This window comes from Scomber scombrus, chromosome 9 (genome assembly GCF_963691925.1).
Source record: "Scomber scombrus chromosome 9, fScoSco1.1, whole genome shotgun sequence".
Classification (NCBI taxonomy): Eukaryota; Metazoa; Chordata; class Actinopteri; order Scombriformes; family Scombridae; genus Scomber; species Scomber scombrus.
In genome coordinates this window covers 13,956,817-13,977,916 of record NC_084978.1, presented here as the reverse complement: position 1 = coordinate 13,977,916, position 21,100 = coordinate 13,956,817, and the positions used below count along the sequence as shown (strand labels likewise).

The 21,100-nt window shown below is 39.7% G+C and overlaps 1 protein-coding gene across 1 annotated transcript; it reads left to right on the top strand.

The window, feature by feature from the left end:
- Positions 1 to 2,517: 2,517 nt before the first annotated feature.
- On the top strand, positions 2,518 to 18,678 carry inppl1b (inositol polyphosphate phosphatase-like 1b). Its single transcript, XM_062425376.1, has 28 exons — positions 2,518 to 2,545; positions 2,765 to 2,911; positions 4,196 to 4,259; positions 6,739 to 6,877; positions 7,018 to 7,138; positions 7,637 to 7,777; positions 7,976 to 8,063; positions 8,208 to 8,285; positions 8,517 to 8,654; positions 8,811 to 8,925; positions 9,025 to 9,125; positions 9,210 to 9,312; positions 9,415 to 9,611; positions 11,037 to 11,154; positions 11,330 to 11,426; positions 11,524 to 11,662; positions 11,819 to 11,918; positions 12,370 to 12,458; positions 13,009 to 13,090; positions 13,591 to 13,680; positions 13,772 to 13,885; positions 13,969 to 14,057; positions 14,151 to 14,238; positions 14,812 to 14,964; positions 15,371 to 15,452; positions 15,853 to 16,639; positions 16,732 to 16,847; positions 17,905 to 18,678. Exons 2-28 carry the CDS (start codon positions 2,775 to 2,777, stop codon positions 17,996 to 17,998), a joined length of 3,660 nt encoding a protein of 1,219 aa, XP_062281360.1. The 5' UTR covers positions 2,518 to 2,545; positions 2,765 to 2,774; the 3' UTR covers positions 17,999 to 18,678.
- Positions 18,679 to 21,100: the final 2,422 nt, after the last annotated feature.

Genomic DNA, 21,100 nt, shown 5'->3' with positions numbered 1-21,100 from the left:
GGCCTTCAGTGTGTTGCTAAACTGAGGCAGTGATGCCGTATTTGCTGCAAAAGGGAACACATTTAATCAGATAGTGAGCCAACCAGTGCTTCCTTATGACTGATGGTGAACGGTGTGAAGTGGTGTTTCCTTCCAGTGTAACCTTCAACACAGACTTATGTTGAGTACTATAATCCTCATCACTGCTTTGAGTGACATATGAACTCAGACTAAATATTCAGCAGGTACAGGGAACTTACCTGTTAACTATATTCTGCAACTGTCATTTGACACTACTACTATTAACAGTTATCAGCTACTTACTCAACTAATTATTGTGGCTAATTATTTTGGCTCTACAGTCAAATCCTGGCTTACTTCCTGGCCTTGATTATATAAAATTGATTACACATAAGTGTTTCGACATCTTTCCACAGCAGCAAAACTACATCTCTTGAAGTTAATCAAAAAATGCTAATTAAGCTCAATAATATGACAGCCGGCATGGAAAATAAAAGTTAGCAGGCAGTTTTTAGAGTGTACATCTTGCCTTCTCAGTGTCTGTCTCAGTATCCTGTCGAATCCGTGCTTGCATAAGCAAAGCAGTTGGTTGGACTGGATAGAGTAACAGATGAGACAGAGGAGTCAACAACCATTGCTGTTTCTGAGAATAACAAATGTGCTACAAGGAAAATAATCTTTCAATATCCTTCAATGTTATCATCACTCAACTAGAAACAGATCTTCACTACAGACTGTGTTCAGATGTATGACAGACAAAATAGTTTTTTGAGTAGGTCCGAACCAAATTTAACTGAAATTTTCAGTGACTTAAGTGGGCTAAGATGAAAAAACCTTTCTGATTCCTTTCAACCTAATGAAGCCATGAATAGACTGATTAGTTAGATATGGGTTAAGAAATCACTATCGCCATTCAAAACATGTACTGTAATTAAAATATACGTTAAATCATCAATTTATATGAATAATAATAAGTTATAATTACAAGTTATCTGGAATCATGCAGTATTTTTCATTTATATACCTTTTAGTTATGTACTGTAGAGAACTCTCATGGCAACAACCAAACAAATTGATGCGTTAGGGTAAGCAGATACGTCATCAGATGGGGATGGGCTGGTGTCTATTTGTTTTATGGGGGCTGCGGTCGGTGGTCTGCACATTTCTGCTGAGTCGTGAGAGGCAGAACAGCAAATATGGGACCAAACAGCATCCCACAGAGCTCTATTCCAGCTAATGGAGAAGGAGGGAAGTAGGAGGGCTGATGTTCTTGAAGGGCAAAAATAAGAAAGTGAGGGTTGATCATAACCATATGGAGGCTGATTTTGGGGCTGAAAGGGAAGGAGGGAAGTTTAGGGACAGGGACAAAAGAGAGAAAGAGTGAGAGAAAGCAAATGTGTCTACAGATAACGATGATAAAAACACAAGTGAGCGAAACTGAGGATTAGCCTGGCAGCTCAACTATGAGAGGAAAGCTGAGTTTTCTGTTTTGAATTTCAGGGAAGAGGAAAGGCAGGGGCTGAGGGAGGAAGAAGAAAACAGACGGGTGCAGAGAGAGAGTGTGAGAGAGAGAGAGGGAAAGGAAGTAGTCTGCTGTTTCACACACTGGTGGTGAAGTTGAGCCCCTCACAAGAATTCTCCTGGCTATGTCCGCCATCTGGAATGTCGAGTCACTTCCTCTGTCTGCCCTGCGCTCTAACGGGGTTGTCCTCTTCTTGTCTGCACCCTCCCTCTGCTCTGACAGCACTGTGAGGAACCGCTGGAGACCACACCAGCGCGGACAGGACGCTTCTGACAAGACACACACGACAGCACGCAAACAGCCAGCATGAAAGTGAGACCCCCGGAGCAGCCCACATCCAACCAGACACACTGTAAATGGAATTTGGGCCTGGAAGAACCAAAGACAAGTGCAGTCATCAGTTGAACTTTTTGGAGGGTGTTCCTATTCCCTTATATGGCAACAGAGCTGGGAAATCATTTGAATTAGTCTGGTTTCTGTTGCATGCCTGTCTGGTTTTAGTGCTGACTGAGTTCCATCTGGTATGTTTCTGTCTCTGCCGTGTGCGTGTGTGAGTGTGTGGGCGCTGCGTGTGCGGCCTCATTTGTTTGTTTTGCCATTCTTGGTTCTTCTTTTCCTGTTGTTTGCATGTGGGGCTTTTGTTTTGGGACAAGAGGAGGGCTTGTGTTTGTGGTTAAGCTAGAGGCACCGTCATTGCCTTAGGGCCGGTTGCTTCATTCAGACTCTGCAGCACCTCTCGCTGTTTTTCCTCTCCCCTCCCTCCCTCGCACTGCTGCTGTGATGGTCTGTGTTTGTTGGAGCAACACACCCACCTGGGTTCAGAAACTTGCAAGCGAAAACTGAAACTGAGTCTCTCTACACAAGGATATTATCAGAAAGGTAGACTGGAGCTTCTGCTGAGGAGGAGGCTGTTGTTATTGTGGACAAACCGCAAAATCGGTTGGATATTTCTCCAGTGCAACAGGATGTGTGACCCAGAGGGAACAAACGGGGACCCAGGAAGTGCCAGCTGATATAAACAAGGTATTGGATCATCTTTTTACACAGACTTTGATCATGAAGAAAAGGATCATGGGAAAGTTATAAGCACTAGATCAGAGCACTCAACACACACTGACACTGACATCTGACGTGAAGTCCTCTGAGCAGAAAACTTCTGTGTGTGTGTGTGTGTGTGTGTGTGTGTTATGTCAAAGTCCTCACCTCATGTGGATTATCCTTATTGTTAACGCATCTCTCAAGATTGATTGCCATGGCTACGGCGGCATGGTATCATCGTGACATCAGCCGTGTGCACGCAGAGGACTTGCTGGCACGGGCAGGGAGGGATGGCAGCTACCTAGTGAGAGACAGTGAATCTGTGCCAGGAGCCTATGCCTTGTGCCTACTGTGAGTATATCACACACACACACACACACACACACACACACACACACACACACACACACACGCACACACACATACACACACACACACACACACACACACACACACACACACACACACACACACACACACACACACACTTAAATTCACCTACTTATAGGTCAGACAGTTTATCTTACCTGCCACAATGAAACATAATTGACTGTAAGAGGCACTTTAAGCTATTATGATCACTTAGACTACATTTTATACTAGTACTAAGGAGCTGTTACTGTAAATGTTCAGCTCTACAAACGTATACAGTGTATATCGTAACTTAAAAGGAATGGAAAATGCAGTCCTTTTAAGCAGTTAAGTGGGTGTGACTCTTCTTACTCACTTGAAATGATTTTGCAGTAGTTATTGAATGTTACTCTATATGGCTTAAAGCAGCTCTACTTTATGTAAGATCATACCTAATTAAGACCTGAACTTTTAGATTTTGGCATATAGGATTGGAAACTATTCATAAACTCAACATTCCTGCACAATGTCCTCATCTGCAAATTGAATCAGCAGCTTCATTCCCCCTGTCATATCCATCAGTGACCCAATCATCTGCCGGCAGGCCACATTGGAACTGCAATGGCTGAAAAACGAGGGCCAGCTTTACACATACACCCTCTCTAGACTAGTCAGATTGTCCTGTGTGAACATAGTCCATCTCCCCCAGTTAAACCCAGGTTTTGGACTCCCTGTTTCCCCTCTTACCCCGCTTTCTTCCCTGGGGCCCCTGAAAGAGGGCGGGAGCTCCAGCGACCGCACTATGCTGACTGCTCTTCAGCCTGAGCCAGATACATTCCTGAAAGCTGAGCCGGTCCACTCGCAGTGCTCCCTCTTTCCCTTCGTTCTTCTCTCAATATCTCATTCTCCTTTTTAGCTTCTTAAATTCCTCCTCCCTTTTGATTTGTATTCAGTGATTCTGCTGTTATTGTTCCCCTTTGGTAATGCAATGAACAGTAGCTGCCTCTTATCTTTACCTGCTGCCTGAACCTAATTTCTCTGATGTTACTGATGGGGATGATTTAAGTTTCTTTCACACATTGTAGACCAAAAACAAGCCTGATCATTAGTGATCTGTAAAATGAATGGCACCTTGTTCAGGAAGTTACAGTGTCTCCAACAACCACCACCTATTTGGTCCCTATTTCAACACTAAACTGAACTATATTCCACCTTTTTAAGGTTATATTTGCTCAGTAACTTGCTATGTCAGTTATAAAATTGATTTGTTTTGGTTTTCCAAAGGTTCCAACGTCATGTTCACACCTATCGTATTCTTCCTGATGCAGACGGCCTCCTAGCAGTCCAGGTGAGTGGTCATCACCACACAGTGCTGAACCCTCTGCCTGACCAAGGACAACAGAGGAAGGAAACACAATAGATGTCTGAAATCTTGGCACAAACTGAACACATAGAGAGAGACATAGCTGGTGAGATGGAGTCTAGCGGGATCAAACAATGGTTTGTTATTGCCTGTTGTAAGGAGAACAGGAACATGTTTGTGTTTCCTTTCTGTACAGGCTCTGTTACGACTGCAGTAGCCTTGTTGTTTGAATGGTATCTCTGCCATGTGGCTGCATGCTTGACACATGAGCTCAGCAGTACAGAGGAGAATAGTTTTTATGTCTCAGAGGTTCCTACTCTACCCACACACTAGGTCACTGACTGATGGGCGTGCTTATTTATTATGTGTATATATGAGGGTGTTTGTATTATACATAATGAATCCGTTGAACGTGGCACAGTTGAAGCCAGTGATGGTTTGTGTCTGTTTTTCATACACTGCGGGGGGGGGGGGGGGGGGCATTTAGTCAGAAAATGACCTAATTATTAGACGCTAAAAAAATGCACACCGACCGGAAAGTTTGCAAACACACACAGTGGGTGATTGGAAGTGTGAGAGTGAGTGAAATAAACACATAAACCTCATGTCATCTGTGGCGTTTCCAACCATGTCTGCATATTAAATTCCAATAACGAGTTTAATTACGACTGCCTGTCGGTTGTTTTCAAACTTCTGACTTAGAAAAAAAAATCTTCTGCCTTCAAAAGACGACCTTAAACTCTGTTGCTATTTCAGTTGTTTTTCCACTGCCATCGGTATAAACCTCCAGTACGTATTTTCCCTCACTGGACTTGCTCCACTAACTCACAAGTCGCATGCTGCCTTTTTGTTTTTCCAAGAGGGCCATGGAGATATTTTTAGGCCCGTTTTGTCTCTCACTGCCTCTTATTACTTTTCATTTCTTTCTTAATTGTTTTTCAAGAGTTCCTTGTGGCATAAAATATACTATTTGAAGAGTTCCTGGCAAAACAGACGGGTAGCTCAAGCCAAAACACGGCTTCTTTAACCGCAAAATGAAAACAAACGACTAAAACGGGGACACAGGAAAAGAGCTTGCTCGATATTGTAGTCTAATGTGTATCATGTTTATTTTGTGCATGTGAATGGAAGATCTGTATAGGTTTAGTACTTGTACACAGCACATGTGTTTATTTCATCTTCATTTTTGCCAGTGTTTAGAAGTTTAGAGTATTCTTCTTTTCTTGTGGCATAAATGTGAGAATGCGTGCATATAAAAACTTACATTCTTACATGTCTTTTGGAGGCGTCTTAGACTTGACTTGGAATGCTGGAGCGCAGTGATCATGACAGCTACTTGCTGCTTTAGCCAGGAAGTAGCTGTCAATAATGTCTTCTGTCCGGTGGGGTGCAAGGCATAGGCTTTCTAAATCCCCATGGGACGCCGTTGATCACAGAAAGTCATCTGTATGTGTCTTTTTCTGTCATGCAAATAGATACTTCTGCTTTGTTCTATCACGCAAGAGGAGTGGGGAGTTCCTGCATGGGGGAATTCACTAACAACTAAAGTTGTTAAAACTAAAGTATACAAATATAAACTGGAAAGTTGTTTGATTTATTGTGCAATTTAACGCATGTAATTTGATATATAAACATTAAATGATAGCATAAAAACTCTTACTGACCTCATGTGAGAGATTTTATCATCTCTCTTTCATAACCACATGTTTGAACTGTGGTGGATTTGCAGTTGAGTTTGATTTTAAACTTTGTAGCGATTAGCAAGGTCATGACACTGTAGACCACAATATCTTGTCTGAACACACACAATACCTTTTAATTATATGTTTATTATTACTACTGTCTGTCTGTATTATGCTGCTACTCTTACCATCTTGCTGCTACTTTTATTGTGATTCTAACTATTTATTATATTCCACATGGCATGCTGTGATAATGTCTCCCGGTCTGTAACATTTTATTGTTTGCCATCACATTGCGCTGCTCACTTTATTAAATTATTTTTCATTTATTTATTTATTGACTGATTATTGTGTGGATGTTCATTATTTTATTCTATGTTTTATTATGGTCAGCACAACCTGAGCGTTGTATTTCGTTCTCTTCCATGTATCTACATGGCTGGAATTACAATAAACATCCTTGATCGTTGATCCTTTTATGCACAACCTTTTCTTAATAGTGACATATTTGCTCTGTTTTGTCTTACACAAAGCAAGACAAGGAAAGCTCAAATATGATTTAATTTATTATTTAAACTTTCAAAGATGTGTTTATGAATGCAACAACAGTGTGTTGTGTGTTTGTACAGTATGTGTTTCTTGTCATCTACAGTACATTTGTTTACAGTGTCTATGGCCTTTCCAGTTTATGTTTCAAGAAACGACAGACTCAGCATGCATACACGTTCATGTGATTTATACAGCGCATATAATGATTGACTTCTGTTGTGTGTGGCTAACAGACAACACAGGGAGTGCAGGTAAACTGTTTCCGGACATTGGAGGACCTGGTTTTGGGGTACCAGCATCCCCACAAAGGCCTGGTCACTCCTCTGCTCTACCCTGTTCCCCGTGATACCGACACCGGGGATGAGAGCTCAGGTGAGCCCGCTAGTTGTTATTATAATCATGCATACACAGTAAACAAACACATTCTTATAACAAAAGCTTGTCCTTTCTGTGCATCAATATTACATGATGATGATTATTAATGCATGGTTTTATGTTTCATGTATGCACAGATGATGAGAAGACGCCTCCAGGTCTAGCCTTTGTCAACATGGTGCCTGTCACAGCACCACCAGCCAAACCAGCCCCTCATGCCCCATTCCTGGATAAGTTACAGGAACTGAACACATCCGGGTATGATTATCTAGCTTGAATGTGAAAGTGTTACCATCTCTCAAAACTCTCTTTCAAATATGTCCCTTTGCATACTGTCTTTCCTATCTATGCTTCATTCATGTTTTTTTCCTAACATATCTGCGTTTTATCTAAGATTTTTATTTTTTGTGGATATATCAGATATTTTAATGTGAAGTGATTTGTACTGTCACGTTATTGTTAGCCAGCTGTCACGTATACTAATAAAAAACATTTTCTCATTTAAATATGCACCTGATGGCAATCGAGCATAGAGCAGTTAGAGGAAGCAACATTTGACACACTGTTGCTATTTTGATTTTTTTGTGGTTTATTAGTAAACATTGTTGATGTACAGTTTTATCTGCTGTTTCCTGTCTGTTTCTCAAACCTTTCCAAGAGGGTTTTAAGAGGTATCAAACTTAAGCAACAGTGTACTTCAAATGGCTTCCACAGTTTTACATTGTCTGAATTCTGCTGGTATTATCTCGTTTACAGTACTGCATGTGAGGTGATTGGTCTGCTCAACGACTACCTCTTCAGCGAGCTGCCTCTCGACATTGAGAATGTGCATAAAGGAGCAACGACTCTCTGCCACCTCAAGCGCACTCTGGGCACTGCCTGCCAAGGCCTAAACAGGTTAGCATTATCTTGCTTTTATTGTTAATGATGAACTGAAAGTGAAAACCAGAAGCAGTTTGCAAAGTACAGATTGTTACAGTTTAGTGCGTGTATTTCTAAATGGTCTGCGCTATGCGTTTAATTCACAAAAAACCATACTGGAAAATTTTCATTAATTAAATTGTATGGTCAATTGTGCATTGATCTGATCTACAGTGAGATTGACATGACTCTCTCAAGTCTGGAAACCCTGGCCAAGGTCTTCGACCATCCTAGCTGCTCTTTATCACACACAAAGACACAGGTACGATACCAACTCAAAATGAACTATAGAATTTCTAAAATGGTATCTCAGTACTGTATGTATGAAAAGTTCAAATAAAAACTGTAAAATCTGCTTTGTTCTTAACACCCTTATACCTCAACTAACTTGTGTCTTTGGAACAAGGGTCCGGAGATGGAGATAGACACCTTGTTGTGTAAGATTTCAGCATTGGTCAGCCTCCTATCATCACTCGAGAAAAGGGTATGTAAAGAAAACACAGGAAACAAATCTTATTTTTCAACAAAGTGATATCAACTGATATGTTTTAACCTCCCCAGCTTTTCTGCGTCTGCATTATTATGAGGATATTGATATAATACACATTTGTTGCAGTAGTTTAACTTTTAGTAGTTGCGCTCAGTATTAGATGAGTAATGATTTAAGGATAACCAAACTTATTTGTAACATATAAAAGTTTCTGTGGTCATAAAGGTATTAAAAGCGCTACAAGATGCAGTGACCAATCACAATCTGGCAGTGCAGCCTAACCCACCTCCTCCTGAACCAGCGCCCACCAATGCAACTTCTGTCAAGAACCCTGCTCGGCAACTGCCAGTCCACGCCTTTCAGGTAAATAGAAAGAAGCATTTTACCTGCAAATCTGAAAAATTCTTGAAATAGCTTGTTATTCAGTCACATTATCCATTTAAAATGATGATACATACCACAAATAACAGAAGTGACTGTGACTCTTTTAATGTACCAGGAATTTCTCTCTGTGTCCAGGTGAAGATGGTGCGCTACGGCAGACAGACTGTTTCAGTGGACGTGGATGTAGGAGTGGTGCTCTTTGATAGGAAGGCTGCCTCATTTGGCATAGAGAGGGTCTCACATGACAGAAGTAAGGACATTTTATATATATTTTCAAGTGCATACAACTCTTCTCTTGCTCGCAGATGTATTGTATTATTGTCTTCTGGCTTATGAATTTGTGCATCAGTCCTTCAGATTGTCAAGTTTCAGAGTAGTCCAGCTAAGGTCCGCGTGGTGGTCGACAGCCACCACAGCACACCACGGGAGATGACGTTTGAGAGTGCACGGGTAAAGCTGAATTATGTTTTATTATTAACTAGAATCGACTGTTTCCTCACCTGCAATTCACTGACAGACTGTCATCTCTTACAGAAACGTGATGCCTTCTGCCATCTCCTCCAGCTGATGAAAACCAGGCACTCTCAGCTGAGTGAACCTGACCTAATCTCTGTTTTCGTTGGCACCTGGAATATGGGTAAGAAACAATGTGATGACAGCCTCTTTCACTGTGAGACTCACTAAAGATTAAATTAAAGGAGTAATTTTGATCATTTAGCATGGTTTTTTGTGTACACAGGCAGTTCACCTCCTCCTCGCAGCCTACAGTCATGGGTAACCTGTTGTGGTTTGGGACACACTCCTGATGAGTCGATCGCCTTGCTGCCCCATGACATCTATGCCTTGGGGACTCAAGAAAACCCTCAAGGGGAGAAAGAGTGGACTGAACATATCAAAGCAACCCTTCGCAGCTATACTCAGATTGACTTCAAACAAGTAATTCACCTTTTGTTCTGTTTTAATTCTGCCAGTGAATCGTGTGTATATTTAGGGTACATTATCCAATAAATTACATTATACCGTTTACCATACAATACACATTAACATGTCCAGAAAAGATTCCCTGATAATATAATTAATAATTAATAATTTGTTGTTTTCATTTTAAAATCACATCAAAAATACACAAACTGAAAAACAGGCACCAAAGCCAAACCAAGCCAAGATCTATTGTTGTCAGTAATGTAGCCATCTAACTCTTAACTAAACATAATTCTCTCTATATATAGGAATTGTTGTCAGTAAAAAACAAAACAAAACACTAATTACATTTTTTCAAATGCTAATAACAGAAATCTCTAAATCAGCATTCATTCTGCCAAAACATTCAGATGTACAATTATGTAAAACAAAGAATACCTTTACATAACCAATAAAGAAATACATAAACAAAATAAAATAATACCTTTCATTGTTTTGACAAAGTAAAAAACTACACCTGCAACATAATTCCTTGGGACTGCCAGAAGGTTGATGAAATAAGGTTCATGAAAAATATTACCACAACATATTTCTTTTTTAACTTTCAAACAAAAATAGTAAAACATTCACATTTAAAGCATTATTTGTAGAATTTGTTGGACAAACTAGCTCAATATCAACTAATAATATCAGTTTACTCTGCAATGCCCCCCAGACTAGTTAGACAGATTTAGGTTTATTGACAACACTTCAATATATTTTAAAACCAACATATCGTATCAGACTTTGTCAGGGATAGAAAAGTAAAGTCTTAAACTTCTTTCCATCCTTGTCCCGGGTATTTTCACAGACCTTCATCCATTCAGCAAAATCGAGACAAGAGTTCATTGTCTGTCATGAAGAAATATCAAAAAACAAGCACCAATTATGGACAATTGAAACCTGCAATCAGTATAAATTGATACAATTTATTTTTAGACAAGAACAACTGTAAGAACAACAGTTATAGTAATAAAAAAGTGAATCAAATAATTTAACATTGTATAACTCAGGACTTTTATCATATCATATAGTCATACTGGTAAAAAGATCAGAACATAATGTAATCAGATCAAGTGGCATCTACTTTAAGATAAAACTGTATATATATGTATATATAATAACACTATTTCAATAATGTTAAGGAACACACATTGGAAGATGTCTCAGCACCATTTCAGATAATAGGAAAGGACTAAGACAGTTCTTGATTGTTTATCATCAGTGTTTTTTGTGTAGCTGTATCAAGAAAATATCATTTGGTTGATATATGGTGTTCTGATGTATTGAGATCTGAAATCTTTCTGACTTTAGAAAAATGGCTCAAATCAATTGACATCTCAAGTGGTATAGTTATATCTGTTCCTATCATTGGTTGTAATGTGGATAAATGTACTGTAGGTGGCAGTGCAGTCCCTCTGGAATATGAGGCTGGCTGTGTTTGTGAAGCTGGAGCACGAGAGTCGCATCAGCCATGTGAACACTGCCAGTGTGAAGACTGGTTTGGGCAACACTTTGGGTACGCTGCTCTCTATAATCTCACATCATATCAAATATCACAAACACAGAAAAGAAAATACAGAAAGTGAAGAGTGTCATGGCTGACAGCCTAAAATATCAGTGCATGATTACGAAGCACAAGATGTGTTTTTATGACCTTGGAGGTTTGAAGTTGAGTATTTCTGTTGTTTCAGGAAACAAGGGAGCCGTTGGCGTCTCCTTCCTCTTTAATGGAACCTCTTTTGGGTTTGTTAACTGCCACCTGACCTCTGGAAGTGAGAAAGTGCTTAGGTAAACTATGTGTACATGTGTGTTTCTCCACCCATTTGATTTATATGTTCTATTAAAAAGATTTACAATTGTGTTTTGTCATATATGTGATGTTCAGGAGGAACCAGAACTTTATTGACATCCTCAGACTGCTTTCTCTGGGCGACAAACAGCTTGGCGCCTTTGACATCAGCATGCGCTTCACTCACCTCTTCTGGTGTGGAGACCTCAACTACAGGCTGGACTTGGACGTACAGGTCAGACTGATAAACATCTATAATTTTACAACTATTTTCAACACATTGCTCTGATGTTGAACCGTTGAAGACTGACATAGTTGCACATGCAGCAAGTCAATTAAAAAGTCTCACACATTAATGTCACTGCTTGTCACCACTACTCATCAATTCCAGGACATTCTCAAACACGTGTCTAAGAGGGAGTTCGAGGAGCTCATGTGTGCAGACCAGCTAACCCGAGAGAGACACAAGAGGAAGGCCTTTCTCCATTTTAGTGAGTTTCATTTTTCTATAGTAAAAATGTTATATTAGATGATATTTGTTATTGATATTATTATTATTATTATTATCAGAGTTGAAATGATTAGTTGATTAACAGACAATTAATTTACTATTTTGCTAAGTAATTAACAGCATGATTCACTTTTCAAACACAAATGTCTGATTCTGTGCCAGCTCCACTATTTTCAGACTTTCTATAGACAAAACAAATTGATTTATCAAAAAAATAATAATTAGCAGATTAATTGGTAATGAAAGTAATTACCCATTGCAGCTGTAGTTATTATAACATGCATAAAGAGTAGTAACAGTAGTTCTTGATCGGCACAGTGTGCCATATTTGATAAATACTATTACAAAATAAATATTAAAAAGTGATTTTTTTAATACATTTTCTTACTTCTGTATCACTGTGCATTGTTTCTCTGTTTATCATGGTTAAGAGGAAGAGAAAATTACATTTCCACCCACCTACCGGTATGAACGGGGCTCCAGAGACTGCTATCTATGGCAAAAGTACAAGACTTCAGGGGTGAGTCATTTCCCCTAACCACATTATACAAAAACAACTCAGAAAAATGGGATGATGTGTATATCCAAAATCTTCATCAGGCACTTCCATCAGGTTCCTGATGAAGTGCTGAAAGTCCCTCAGCATTGTAACAATTGTTGAGTTAATATTACCCATATAAAGGTATGTTCTAATCTAATCAACATTTTCTAGTCTGTTGCTGTCATACTTTCAACCTGGAAGTGTATTGTATTTTAGCCAGTGACACTAAATCTATACTACATACTGCACCAGTACTGCACAAGTACAAAGATAAGACCGTGGTTGAACTCTAAGTATACAGGTGACTTCCCTCTTAAGATACTCTTGTGTGTAATGTAATCCTGTTTAAGGAGTCTGCAGGGATAGATGACTGTGACAGCAGCAGCTATGACCACTAAAAATAGGAGGTTAAGAATGAAATGACGTCACCATTCACTGCGTACTGTACATATAAGTGGCATGAAAATGTGTAAGCAGAAATAACATGCACAATATTTTCTTGATTTATAACCTATTTCCTTTTCTGTAGGTGCGAGTCAATGTTCCATCATGGTGTGATAGGATTTTGTGGAAGTCCTACCCAGACACACACATTATTTGCACGGCATACGGTAAGATCTGATGATTTAAGCAGAAGTATTCAAAGAAAAAAAAGTACAGTGGTAAATAAGGCATAAATAAAATGCTAAACACAACAAAGAAAAGGCAGCATCTAAGACTGACATAGCCAAAGGATTTAATCCAGCATTCTCAAATTAGACATCTGTGGTCTTTTTTTTCTCATTGTACTAACTACTGTGTAACGAGAGCAGCCCTCAAAATGAAAAACGGTCAACCCCTACATCCTGGTCTGTGGTCCATAAAGAAACAGAGTCATTTCCTCTCATGCAGGCTGAATTTCTGTTTCTAACTAACCTGAGCAAACTATCAAAATATAACAACATACAGTGGTAGAATACTTTTTGTTTCCTAAATCACCTTTTATGACATCTAGTCATCTGATCTGCCTTACAGCAGTTACATTATGTTTGATACAGTACAGATAAAATACTTAGCATTATTAATGCAGTTATATACAATAACTTAAATGGATGGATTGTTCTCTTACCAGGTTGCACAGATGACATCTTCACAAGTGATCACTCACCTGTTTTTGCCACTTTTCAAGTGGGAGTGACATCACAGTTCAGCACCAAAACAGGTGCGTCATTGTTGTGGCACTATGAACACACAGATGAAGTATAACTAAATCCCTTCATTAAGTGAGCAATGTGGTGTTTCATGACCAACAGATCCAAATTCAGGCATGGAGAGGGCCTGGATAGAGCTTGAAGGCATTGAGGCCATTGTGAAGACAGCCAGCAAAGCAAAGTTCTTCATTGAGTTTTATTCGTCTTGCCTAGAAGGTATAGTATCACATCAAAATCACATCTTATTGAAAACATTATGCGGCACAGTGGTCGAAATCATCTCCCTTCCTCCTTCACAGAGACACGCCGCTCGAGTGAGAATGACTCACAGAGCTGTGATGTTCCCGGGTTTCTCAAACAAGCCTGGTCCTTCAAACAACTGCCAAAGGTCAGAGGATCAGTCTGTCCATTTGGAGATGTTTGAAAACACAGTATGTTGTTTTAGTCAAGCTTTAACTTGCGATTTGTACATCTGTCATAGCTTCTTCCAATCAAGTCTGACATGGAGTATCTCCAGGATCAGCACCTGCTGCTGTCTGTCAAGTCATGTGATGGATTTGAGTCATACGGTTGGTCAAGTCACAAATACACAACTTGCTCCTATTTCACCCTTTTGTCCTTGCCTAAGAACATGAAATTATTAAAAAAAATGTGTTTACTTTTAACTCAAACCACAAGTGCTATCTATTAATCCAGATTACAGTTTGCAGATTACAGTTTGAGCTCACCCAAAGTCAGTGAAATGTCATTTTGGCATTTCGTTTACGGCACAAAATCACATTTGAAGAATTTAGCAGCATCATTTTGGAAATGGCACAAAAAACATGTGAAGAGTTTTATCAGTAACTAAATACCACTCGGGTACACAAGCAGTTTCTTATCTCTGAGTAAATAGAAAATGTTCATGATAAAGATATTGAATTGAGAGTTTTGAGTTATCGAATATATCTGCCTTTTAAGTGCTCCAAATCAAATACCATTGACTTCCACTGTAGCTGAAGGATAGTCAGTATGTCAATATTAAAGGAAATCATATCCCAGTCAGAAGAAATTCATTCTGAAATGATCTGGATGGATAAATTAGACTCACTTTGTTGTATCTCAGGGTGAATTGCATCACTGATATAAACTGTTTTTTGTAGGTGAATGCTGCGTGGCTCTCCGCTCACTTAATGGTGCATCGGAGCAATTTGAGACATTTCTGAGTCATCGAGGTGAGGAAATGGGCTCTATAAGAGGACGGGTCCGCATCCATGTGCCCAAAGACCGACGAGGAACTCGGGAGAAAATCTATGGTGGGTCAGCCAGAACTGCTCCTGTCCTACCCTCTGCCTTCTTGCACTATCACTTCCTACTAAACCTTCATCTCCACTGTCACTGCATTCCTTGACTCTCCTATGAGTCTCACATTGCTTCCTCTATTTGGTTCCTCAATGACCCCTGGCTTGGCTTTACACTTGCTGGTATCTATCGACCGCTTCCTCTTTTGGCTCCTGATTGACTGACGCTGACCAGATGCATCCTGAGACACTGAAACAGGACAGATGAGTATTGTGCCACCAGGTCAGGCCTAACGACAACACACCCAAAATTACCATGTGCTTACATAGGCTTTGCCCTTCACACACAACACACACTTTCTGAAGAAGTCTTGCTGATTGAGAAATATGTTCTCCATTTTATGTCATTTGACTTTTATAGAGTGGTTCTGTTTTGAGAAAGACGATAAAGCTCCCGTAAGGGGACACATGTCTCCTGTATCTACACGGGTCCCGATGAACAGGTGAGATTCTCTTCATGTTTCCAAGCATCAGTACAAAGCACCAGAAAGCATTTAGCTTATTTTGAGTTGTTAAAAAAAGTCTGTTTTCTAGGTAGCAATAGTTTTAGTTTTGGAAGTCTACAAATCCTTGTGAGGATCATCAAGCTCAAGACTGAGGGCTATCAGCACGTGATTTGTTCTTCCAAATTTAAACAGAACAACTTAAATGCAATGATTTCAAAACTTGATGTTTTACAATCACAAATAAATCTGTTGAGCAGAGTGTATTTTATTGCTGTAACCAGCAGTGGCAGATATGTTATGAGATCTTGTGAAACCACAGTTATAATTAAGGACATGGGAACATATGCTGCATATATAACTTGGATAATAAAATTAAAGACCTATGGGTTCGTTGCAGGTCTTCGGCAGCTCCTCCCAAACTAACCCCGAGCAGCTACACCAATCCTGCCTACTTCATTTTCGAAGGTGTGTCAGTGGCACGCAAAGTGGAGGAGGCCCTCCCCCAGCGAAGGGACCCTCAGGTGATCTGGGCTGGAAATGAGGCTTTGCAGCTCCCAAAACTCTCAGGACGACATGGCTTTGACAGGAGACCTAGCCGCAGATCAGACTTTACAGAAATTGAAATTCCAGCCATCCTGCCCCAGTGCACTCCAACCAATGAACTTCATTCATCCCAAACCAACTCTTATCAGCTTTTCCCAGCCAAAAGCCCATCTCCCATACCTCCACCTTCAAGTAACGCCATCACACAGTACCAGGAACAGACTACACAACCTAGAGACAAATACCATGGTAAAAATATTGTCCAGGATTCCATACTGCCAGAGAAGAACCTGAGGAACTTGTACATGAATCACTCAGCAATCATCAGGGAAAAGAACAGAAGGGACCAACTTCCTCCAGAAAGGACAAATCCTACCCGGACAGCCAAAACGCCATCAGTTTTCCCCTACACGCCCACTCCCATACCACAATGCCAGGCCTCTGTTCCCTGGATAGTGGGGCAGCAACCCCCTGGGCCTACAGGAGACAACTCCCTCACTGCTTTGCAAATTGCCAAATCGCTCAGTGAAGTCGACTTCTTCCCCACAGAGCAGAGAAGTCCACCCATACCCAACCAGAGGTCAAACTATAGGAATGGCCCCACCATGCATGGAGAGAGGGGCTACGGCTGGGAGAAAGAGGTGGGACAATGCTGTCAAAGACATTTGTTTTAAAAGACGTGAATCCTGGTTCCCTATAAAAAATAAATTCTATCTGCTTTATCTCAATGCAGGTGTCTGTCCTCCAAGGTGCACCAGAGACCGTCCGGGAGCTTCTCAGTATACTAGGTCTGCAGAAATACACCTTAGGACTCAGCCTCAATGGTTGGGATGATCTGGATTATTTCAGGTACAATGATTGTGGATATAACCCTTCATACTTACATCATCCCATTACTGCATTCCACAGATGGACAGAAAAAATGTGATTCATGTGATTACTTTTCACAATTACTAGAGTTTAGACGAGGAACAATTCCTAAATTTGGGAAAATGACGAGCGAGCTGTGACGCTAGTATAAACACTAATCTAGAAAATGCGTCCAAATATGCAACTCTTTTAGTCCCTAAATAAAAAATAAAAAATTTTAAAAACTAGAGGAAGTGGGGAAAGGCTATGTGTGAAAAACAATGTATTCACTTCCATTTAGGAGAAGGAATGTTTGTTTTATAAGTCATTTCAGTACAGTTTCAGTTCTCTTCGAGCCACCATCTGGCAGCCATTACATAAAATGCAAATGCTCTTAGCCGTTGTCTTCACTATTCACATTGTGATTGCTGCTTGGAGCTTACAGACCACTTTAAGTTCTATTATTTGTTACAAGAAACCACATTTTATTTTTCCACCGCTAATGACACTGCTCTGGTATTTTTCACTCTGTGATGCATTCAAATCTTTAAAGCACTTAAAGAAACCAGAATACCAAATACAGGACACATGACATGATTAACTGGGAAAACTTATGGGTAACCGACCTATATTGAGTCATACATTTATTCAGTTCATAATGTATGTTGAAATGTCTGTTCACAAGACAGTTGCAATACTCACTTATAGGCCTAATTCAATTATTAGTATTCATGTGACAGTCATGCACATCTGAGCGAGATGAATCAGCATGACTGTAAGGTCACTGCGGCACCAACTTCTAATAATTGATCCTTTAATGATGTAAGAATAATAACCAAATAATTGCATAATCAAAAGTGCTTAAGGAATAATTTTTTAAAAACACAGTATTTCTCCCAAATTATACAAATCACTTCCCAACACCAATATAAAGATGTCAGCACCACAGATATGTTAAAAAAAATTACAAGATGATGTAATAAGTAAATAACATGTAAAGATGACCACTGTGTGATTTGTCTGGGCTTTTAATAAAGTAATTTTTTTTATCCCACAGTGGCATCACAGAGGAGGATCTATGCGCTGCAGGAGTGACAAACCCTTCACACCGACGCAGGATCCTCGAGAATCTGCCCAGGAACTGGAACTGACCTACATGGATGAAAAGAGTGGATATTAGGAGGCCTCACTGTCACCTGAACTAGAACTGGAAGAACTATAATCAGATCACATCAGCTTTATTTTTGCCACAGGCCTAACATCCTTTCATTTACTCGATCAATACTGTAACAATAGTGTGCCTGTGTCAACACAGCAAAGGGAATGTACTTGTCCATTTCATTAATTTCTCCATCTTGACAAATAGTGACGGATTGTGAGAGATGCCAGATGTATAAATACTGATCATGGTATCAAGGTCTCATTGATTTTATTTTAAATTACTTTTAAATGACTATGAAAATATAGTCCTTCAATTTTCAGTGTTCACTCAACCCTAGTGTTTACCATTCACCTTCATCCCTTCTACTGTGTGCTTTCCATTACTCTGCTATTATTGAGCCTGGATCTGAGCTTGTAAAAGCCCTCAATTAACCCTATGGAGCATAAAATCCATAGCTGTACATACTGTATCTACTGGAACATTGTCTGTAAAGTTGGTATAGAAGGACCTGCCGTATCCCATTTGGTTTAGTTGTCTCTCATACTGTTTCTATCATGTCACTTAATCAGTGCCTGTGTCCACTGTGCGTGTTTAATGCAGCCTTTGTAAAGTTAAGTGCATAAAGCAACTCTTGACTGTCACCAAGCAATCACAAGTGTCATTTCATGCTGTCGGGCAGAAAATCTCTTCTCCTCTTCATGTCCGCACCATTTCAGTGCGTAAATTACATCATCACACTATCATGTTCATGCTTTCTTTAATGTCACCTAGTTTTCAGGTGTAGAACACTTATCTGTCTCTAGGATGCATCTGGCTGAGGTTTGTTTAATACACATCATCAATCTCTAAATTCCCTAGTTGATAGTTTATAATAAAGATACAACTTTAGTTTTTTTAATCTTTATTTGAAGTAAATGTTCCACTCAAATGATTTCTGCACTGGACAGTCTGCTATTCCTGCAGTGCTTTGTACCTGCACATTTTCTTTGACTAAATATAAAAATGTAAAAAAATCCATAGCACCAATCAATACCAACAAGCTTCATCCGAACGACAGTAATGTTTCATCAAGCTACATCATGTATGTGATTTATATCTCCCTACTTTACATTCGTATTGTGTACACAGTCTGCATGACTGACCAAACACCAGTGCTTTTCCACTGTTTAACATCAGTTACATGTGTGAATACACAATGACTGTCCATGAGCAAACGTGGGTTATATTTGTCGGCTTAGTTAACACCAGACCATAGCGATGAGATGAGACAACTGTTCTCTAATCCTAAAATAAATCCCAAATACTCCACTTGCTGTGTGAGTGGGTTTTTTTTTTTTTGCCTGAGGCATTCAGTTGATGTAGTTACTGATTAAGGCATGACCAAACACACCCTCTATTTACTGACAAAAGATATGTGTCAGTGACCTTTATCTACTTCACTGACTGAATGAGAGTTTTTGGCAATATTAAACAAAGGGAAAGGCACAAAGGGGCGTTTAGAAATAAAAACCAATCAACAAACTAAGAGAAAGTGGGTATTGTTAAGCATTTAATTTATTTGTGTGGTACTGTAAACCCAATCGTGCTGCACTCTTGAGTGGGTTTCTGATGAGGAACGTGCTGTGTCAGAGGCCCACTCACATTCCAGACATTTAAACCACAGAAACCAATACACAACGCAACACACACTGCTAACACCAAGCTGACCTCTACAAACATGAATCTCTGCTGCATCTTTGAGCAGGGTGAAGGGTCGTGCAGTTTCCATATGTGTGAGAGAGAGGCAAAACAAGGAATGCGTTGTAACTAAAACATAATATAAATAGTACTTTGGACTTGCTTAACCTGCATGGGATATTTTATATGTGACTTATATTTGGTGATGAAATTAGTGTTCAAATATCTTACTTAAGTCATTAAGGACAGTTACCACAATGTAAAAATACTCCCCTACAAATTGTAATGTACAAGTAAAATGTTACTTGATTAAAAGCAAAAAAGTACCAAAACTATAAAAACTAAAAATACTTGTTATACAGAACAACCCATTTCAGAGTGTTTTGGATTATCATTGTTGGCACAATAATGTATTTCAATCAGGAGAGACCAGAGAATGAAGTAAAATAATGTTTATTATGCAGATGATATTAATGAGTAGGACTCTGCAGGGAGAATTTTTGAATCGAAGGACGTCAGTCCTGAGCAGCAGCATGATAGATCCCCCCATGGAGTCCAGACACTGGTGGTGGTGGCTGATGACTTCGATCAATCAATCTCGGGCCAAATCACATCAAAAGTCATCTTGAGGCACTTTTTGCATTAATTTAGACCCAACATTCCCACATGAGCAAGCACTTGGTGACAGTGGCAAGAAAAACCACAGGCTCTAGGTGGGCGGCCATCTGCCTTGACCGGTTGGGGTTGAGGGGAGAGAGAGATAAAGGGAGAGAAGGAGAAGAGAGAGAAGGGAGAAATTGTTGCATTGAGGAATCAGAAGACGTGATGATGGGGAGGTGGTGGGTCGCGCAAAACAGCATCAAGAAAGAACATTTAAATAGACAGCTGCAGTATGAGAGGCTGACAATGAAGGTGTGTCACTGTGCTATTGGTTAGACTTGAACAGGTGATGTGAACAGCTGACGTGTCAATGTGATGTGATGCTCCAGAAATAACAGCAAGGAAATTATGAGCTTTGACAGAGATCAGTATGAGCTGCGAGAAGGATCAGAATGACTTAAGAATGAGAAATAAAACTATGACGTGAGTATACAAAAAGATGGTCCTCCAGTCTGAACTTTCGCTAAGCTTCATTAGGAGCAGAGTTGCAATGATTAGTCGATTGACAGAAAATTAATTAGTACAGTAACTATTTTTATGATTGAATAATCTTTAGATGCAAAAACATGCTGATCTCAGAGAAGATTTGATATCATACATGATAGTTAAGTGAACATGCTGCAGTTCTGGACTGTTAGTCAGACACAACAGGTGTTATGTGACATTTCATAGACCATTTTGGAAAAATAATCTGTAGATCAATCACTAATGAAAATAATCATACATGCAGCCTCGTAAGTGTTTTGTTATTGCA